We start from the raw sequence: 7029 nt of genomic DNA, 5'->3' as shown, positions 1-7029 counted from the left end.
GTCGCTAATGAGGATGTAATCACTTTCTTTGACACATCTGATGTATATGGACTTCATTTGAATGAGGTTCTTATTGGGAAGGTATGCATGTCTTTCCGCTTCTGAATTTGTCAACTTCAAAGATATGATTTGTATGATCTTTCCTTATAGCTATAAGAGTTTTCTTGCCCATCCGGCTATACAAAATCTGATAACATTAATGGAATGCTATTGAAAATGCAAACAAAGCGTTGGAAAAACGCTATGGAAGAGGGGTCTACGATAGCACGTCAAAAATGCAATGGTAGAGTTGGGGTTTTTATAACGTCGGCTGACACAGAGTTTCGTATAGGGCTGTTATATCTTTCTATTGCGTTTTTGTAGTGCTATCTATGTCGATTTGTGGTGCTCCGCGGAGTTGTATTCAGTATTTATGCAATGTAAATTTAAGTGATATATGTACGAAAAATGCAAACATTCGATGACTATTATATTTGTTTTAAGACCCTAAATATTACATAAAAATATTAATATATATCTTAAAATTTAACCCCTTTTTATCTTTCTAATAATAAAATTTTAAAATATCTTTTTTTAAACTCAAACAATAGTCTAACCATTGGCTTCTTTTTGAAAAAATATAAATAAAAAACTCCCTAACAGCTTCAAATGCTAAAAAAGTATTATCATATAGTAAGCCGGTCCTTATTTATATTATTTTACAAGTTCTATTCCAACGTTACCCTTATAGCAAGGTCATCATCATCTTACTATGAAAACAATACACCCCCGAAGGACGCCATGTGGACGGTTTTTCAGCAAAGGTGGGTTACACGTGGCGTGGAGACCTTACAGATAAAGACCATGGCGGATCCACCATGGATTGATAACTCAATACGTAAATTTTAAATTATTACAAAATTATATTTTTCAGGTTTATAAGAGAACTAGCCTCTCCGCACACGCTTCCGCACCTGCGAGAGGCTTTTTTTTAAAAAAAAATTAAATTTATTTTAGAATTAAAAAAGATAATGGGTAGTTGTGTTCCATACAAATAGAATCCATTATCTGATTTTTCCTTTAATTTTATTTTTTTAATATGAAAAAGTAAAATTTACCATATTATTCTTATTTAATTAATAATTTCAATTCTTAATGTTTGCATTAACCAATGACATTTTATGGTATTTTGAATGTTTTACTATATAGATATGAGGAATCCTAGCAACCTTTTCTCTAACCTTCTCCCTTCTTTTCATGACAAGTGTCACTTTCCTTACACTTAAAATAATGTCATTAATGCATCACACAAGTTAGTTTTTGTTTTCCAAATTTACTCTTATTAAATATATTGGCTTTTATATTCTTTCAATTTATCCAAATTTTATTACAACTTCCTTAGCACGTTGTTAAAAATTAAATAAGAAAAAACGCCATTTTTCTTTAAAATAATAAAGTTTGTTTCATGACATATATCATCTTTTTTTTTGGTTTAACAAAGCATATGTCCTCTTTGAAAAAAAAAAGATTTAAAAAAACTTCAAGTTTTTATTTATTTTTAAATTTTTCAATAAGGTAGTAAGAAAGTTGTTCAAAAACAAGCTTGTTATTTAAAAACAAAAAATATTTAATAAAGGTAAACTTGGAAAATAAAAACTAATTTGTGTGATGCATTAATGACATTGTTTGAAGTGTACGCAAAATGACACTTTTCATGAGAAAAATGGAGAAAGTCCAAAAAAGAAGGTTAGATAAAAGGTTGCCATAGATACAAAAGGAATATTAGCAATATAACATTAAATCAATTTTGACGGTTATGTTTTATCAAATGGTGATTCGGCATCAAGACTTGTTATTAGGAATGCACAAGGTCGTCTAATTCCGCCGTTCGCTCAGGGGACTAAGGATCGGACGTCTATCATCGCGACTTTCTCGGCGGCGAATTCGTTCGTTGGCGCTCCGGTGGCGCACGGCATCGACGCGGACAGGGCGCGTGGGAGCGTGAGCTTCAACGTGAGGCTTTTGGCTAGGGTTGAGTTTTGGAGAGGTGGGTGGAGGCTGAGGCGGCGCTCTTGAGGGTTTTGTGCCGTGGCGTGTCGGTTTCTCTTTCGTCGAAAGGCGGGTTGGGTACTTTGGCCGGTGGGTCAAGAGATTGCCAGGTTGTTGTTTGAGATGGGGGCAATGCATGTGGTGGAAATGGTAATTTTTTTAATCTCTCACTTTTCAATTGAAGTCTCTGAAATTGTGACAAGTTAGGAACGAGGAATGTGTTGTTGTATAATTAGTAGTAAGATGAGTTTATGGATTTAGGTTAAGTTGTTGTATATATTTTTAACTACAATTCTTTTGTTGTTTTTGGTTAGTGATGGTTGCAATTGAGTTTTTTTTTTTTTTTGTTTCTCCTCCCAAAATACTACATCTCAGCTGAGCTTGTTTGATTGTTGTATTCAGTTGATTATTGTTGTCGTTTTTATAGAGGTCAAGCAGAGCTCATTTGCCTTCAATGGCTCTTGGGTGTTTTTTGATGGAGGCTTGCTTATCCTAGAGGATTTGAAAATGGATGGAGGCAACATTATTTAGTAGAAACTAGAAAGAAACAGAGTAGTTGCTTAGAACATCTGTCTCATGCTTGTTTTGGCTTTGGTTATTAAACTCGTTGAATCCACCTTACTAGTGGTTGTTTAGAACATCTATAGGCTTTGCCGATCCTAGTGGATTTGAAAATGGATGGGATATATGTTCAAAAATCAAGAGCTCTTTTTAGGATTGAGGATGGGATCAATGATATAATAACAGAGCTTTATTTTAAGTTTTAACAGCAATGTCTTCTACTTCTGTGATGTGTGTTATCTATCTCTGTCAAAGAGAAGATTATAGCACTCTACCACTTATCAGATTGGTTTAGTTGCGGTTTTTTCTTTTAATTAGAATTTTGTGAAACTGGCACTTCCCTTTGGAAGGTCTCCATGGTAGGCCCACGTGGATTGTGCAGCTTAGGCTAATGTTTTTTAAGCTTTTTCTTCGTTCCTGTCTGTGATTTAGTCATGTAGCTTGCACTTTTCAATCTTTTAGCCCAAATTGCTGACTCCATTACGCTCTAGTTCACAAAAGGGGTATGGTATTTCCACATACTACATCTTAGCTGAGCTTGTTTGCTTGTTCTACTCAGTTGATTATCGTTGTGTTTTTGATAGAGGTCAAGTAGAGCTCATTTGCCTTTCCTGGCTCTTGGTGTTTTTTGATGGAGGCTTGCTTATCCTAGATCTGGAGGATTTGAAAATGGATGGAGGCAACATTATTTAGTAAAAACTAGAAAGAAACAGAGTAGTTGCTTAGAACATCTGTCTCATGCTTGTTCTGGCCTTGGTTATTAAACTCGATGAATCCACCTTACGAGTGGTTGTTTACAACATCTATAGGCTTTGCTGATCCTAGTGGATTTGAAAATCAAGATCTTTTTTTAGGATTGAGGATGGGATCAATGATCTAATAACAGAGGTTTTTTTGAAGTTTTAACAGCAATGTCTTCTACTTGTGTGATGTGTGTTATCTATGTCAGAAGAGAAGATTATACTACTCTACCACTTATCAGATTGGTTTAGTTGCTTTGTTTTCTTTTAATTTATTTGTTAATCAAGTTTGTCTGCCATATTCCTATGTTAAGAATTTAGAATTTAGTGAAACTGGAACTTCCCTTTGGAATCCTTCCATGGTAGGACCACGTGGATTGTGCAGCTTAGGCTAATGTTTTTTAAGCTTTTTCTTCGTTCCTGTCTGTGGTTCAGTTGTGTAGTTTGCACTTTTCAATCTTTTAGCCCAAATTGCTGACTCCATTAAGCTCTAGTTCACAAAAGGGGTATGGTATTTCCACATCAGAGTTGCATCAGATTTCAGCCCTAGAAATTAAGGAGGTTAGGGATTTTCACTTTGGTCCAAGTCCAAGTCTGTAGCTTTGCTCTGGGTCTGTAAACTCTTACATATGGTTTAGTCATTGTCGGTAGAACTAGATTCTAATTCAGATATGGAGATTATTTGACGTATAGGGTCTTGTTTAATTTTGAACCCTTGATTCAAGCATAATAAGCCCACTCGATAACATACCCATATACAAATGAATTGTTTCTCGTGGGCAAGCAATTCATTTGTGTAAACCTAATTGTCATCAAAGTTCAAGTCATTGCATTTCTGGCCGGCAGTTTCTCAAACAATAACCAAAGGTAGAGGCTGATTATTTGCTTAAATCAATTACAACATGTAAACATATTTGTGCTATGATCAAATACAGAGTAGAGCTGCTAACTTTCCCCTACATAGATCCACACATCGTGACTAATAATAATTCACTTCATTTGCATCCGCAATCAAAGTAATCTCTTCAGATTCTGAAGCACTTGATGCATAGGGACTTTGATTGTCCGCACCAACTTCATCTGCAGGAATTTGTTGCGGGTATAAGAAAGGCCTTGGAGGCATTTGGAGGCTCTCAATTTCTCCTTCAAGCATCTCCACTACTTTATTCATTGAAGGGCGTTCGATAGGCTTCATTTGTATGCACCATAAAGCCACCATCATCATCTTCTTTATGATCTTCTTTTCCTCATCTGTTGCATCAGCTCCTATTTCTATGTCCTTTCCTGCCTTCAACTGATCAGAAACCCATGTCGGAAAGTAGATTTGGCTAAATTGGCTTGATTGTTCTATACCCGCATTCAGGTTCTTCCTTCTACCAGCCATTTCCATCAATAACATTCCAAAACTATACACATCGGCTTTGTACGAAATACCTCCAATGTTTTTATAGAATAGCTCTGGAGCAATGTATCCCATGGTTCCTCTTGCTGCAGTCAAAGATACAATGCTATTATCCAATGGGTATAGCTTTGCTAACCCAAAATCAGAGACCTTGGGAGTAAAATTCTCGTCTAGAAGAATGTTGTGAGGCTTGATGTCGAAGTGCAAAATTTGCATGTCACAGCCTTGATGGAGGTAATCAATACCACGAGCCACTCCAAGTGCGATTTCAAATATTTTCTGGCAACTTAAAGACACATCTCCTTGTTGAGAAAAAATGTATTTCTCAAGAGACCCATTAGACATGAAATCATATACAAGAGCACGTTTTGAACCTTCAACACAGAAGCCAATAAGTCGCACCACGTTAACATGGCGAATCCTTCCAATGGTAGCAACTTCATTGATAAAGTCTTGCCCATTATTAGTTTTGGACTTGCCTAACATCTTGATGGCTCCAAGGCAACCGCTGCGGAGCTTTGCCTTGTATACAGAGCCATAGCCTCCTTCCCCCAATTTGTCCTTGAAACCTCTGGCCATCTTTTTTATGTCCGAGTAAGAGTACCTTATTGGCATGAGATTATTATTACTCCGTAGAAAATCTTCTATATTCTCATACATTGACAAGTGCCTTCTTCGCCATTTATATATTAGCAGTGCAGTTACAAAGGGAAAACCAAATGAAAGTTTGGCTGCCAGGTGTATTGCTGCATGGTTCACAAAAATGGAATCAATGAACTCGGAAGTATAATAATATACTCTGCAAATCCATCTCAATCAAAATAAGAATATTAATGATCCACACAAGTATTCTCTTACCTAGGAAAGCGACTGCACATCCCAGAAGCTGGCCAAGGTATAAGCTGTAATCATACATAGGGAAACGCCGTTCAAAGCCGAAGAGCTCATATATTTTCTCAAGCCGGGGTCCTGCAACAGAAGTAAAGAAATGAATCGATCAATGGAATGAGTAAGGTGGTTAGTCAAGCGAAAAGGCCAAAGAAAAGTAAACGTCTATTTACAGAGTTGAGGGATCCACTCGCCTATTTTATTGATTATGGACTTCATGATCTTGTCGTACCAAGGGATTTCTACATTGCGAAAGAAGACATAAATTATACACAAATTGTGAAAAGAAAACTGTAACATTATTATCTTCATGAGCCAGGGTGCTACATTGAAAAGAAAACTGTAACTGTTGGAAATTACAGTTCAAAGTAGTCACTTTGACTTCCAGGGATAAAACTGATATTTGACAATAGTTTCATAGGGCACTACAGTAAATAAGCCTTCTTCAATTTGATAATTTATAATTTAAAGGTTTGGCAATTGTCTAACCTTGTACTAAGCATTGAATTCCAGTGCCGTTGCTGTTCAGCTGGCAAGATTCCCCTGATCTGAAGCATTGAACTTCACATGCATAGTGAAGCCATGAGAGTTGAAAGCCATGCGCTATTTCATTATATATTCCTTTGCAAGACGTCATGTGCTCCTCAGTTGAAGGGGACACCATAACCATTAGTGTTATTTTGCAGGAATCCCCCAAATTGTTTAACCTTAGGCCACTCCTAGACAGAATTCTTATGAAATAAGAATATGTTGTTAAATTGGAGAAAGAAGAATTGGAAGAAGAATAGTTGATGCATGGAGCTGTTTCAACAATGAGATCGGAAGGATTCATTGGATTTTCACAGCTCAGGAAGATAATAGACATTGATAATGCTGTTGGGTAATCATAATAACTGTAGTAATTAATGGGTATGTAATAATGAGAGTAAGAAAAGTTGAAGGGGGTCAAGGAGTAGAGTGGGTGGGAGAAGTGGTTGTCATTGATCTTGTGAACACCAGCATCCACAAGTCGGATTGTGAAGTTATTGTAATTGATTGCTTGTACATAATACTTTCCTGAAAACAAGGATAGCACTGCATGATGAGTAGTACCATTTCCCTTGGCCTCACAAGATAGCTCGAAGCTTTTGTTGCCGCAGTGTTTAGAGTCTCCTTTCAATCGGAATGGAGAGCTTATGTTAATATTTCCACAAGAACGGGTACAATCAGAGTTATCATTGGAAGCTGTTTGGAAACAAGAGGAAGGAACAAGAAGAAGAAGAAGAAGGAGCACTGTGTAAGCAGCAAATAGGAGACTTCCTCCAGACATGCTGTCAGAGCACAAGGGAAATTTCCAATTTAGTGCAGTTTAACTCTTTAAAGATATAATATAAAGTGTTTTTTTTTTTGTTTTTTTTTTGTTTTGCGTAA

The 7029-nt window shown here is 36.4% G+C and overlaps 1 protein-coding gene and 1 long non-coding RNA gene across 2 annotated transcripts; one reads left to right on the top strand and one right to left on the bottom strand.

The window, feature by feature from the left end:
• The first annotated feature begins 1713 nt into the window (after positions 1 to 1713).
• On the top strand, positions 1714 to 5032 carry LOC148293962 (uncharacterized). The gene is made up of 2 exons (XR_015836505.1): positions 1714 to 2178; positions 3174 to 5032. It is a non-coding gene; the product is annotated as an uncharacterized LOC148293962 (long non-coding RNA).
• Positions 4176 to 6993, bottom strand: LOC110750037 (LEAF RUST 10 DISEASE-RESISTANCE LOCUS RECEPTOR-LIKE PROTEIN KINASE-like 2.1). Its single transcript, XM_088254792.1, has 4 exons — positions 6109 to 6993; positions 5814 to 5861; positions 5590 to 5700; positions 4176 to 5477 (listed from the first exon to the last, which is right to left on the bottom strand). The coding sequence occupies exons 1-4, from the start codon at positions 6926 to 6928 to the stop codon at positions 4309 to 4311; spliced, it is 2148 nt and encodes a 715-aa protein (XP_088110918.1). The 5' UTR covers positions 6929 to 6993; the 3' UTR covers positions 4176 to 4308.
• Between the last annotated feature and the right edge of the window lie 36 nt (positions 6994 to 7029).

The sequence above is a fragment of the Prunus avium genome, chromosome 6 (genome assembly GCF_965620075.1).
Source record: "Prunus avium chromosome 6, drPruAviu1.hap1.1, whole genome shotgun sequence".
NCBI classification, from domain to species: Eukaryota; Viridiplantae; Streptophyta; class Magnoliopsida; order Rosales; family Rosaceae; genus Prunus; species Prunus avium.
This window is presented reverse-complemented; position numbering and strand designations above follow the sequence as displayed.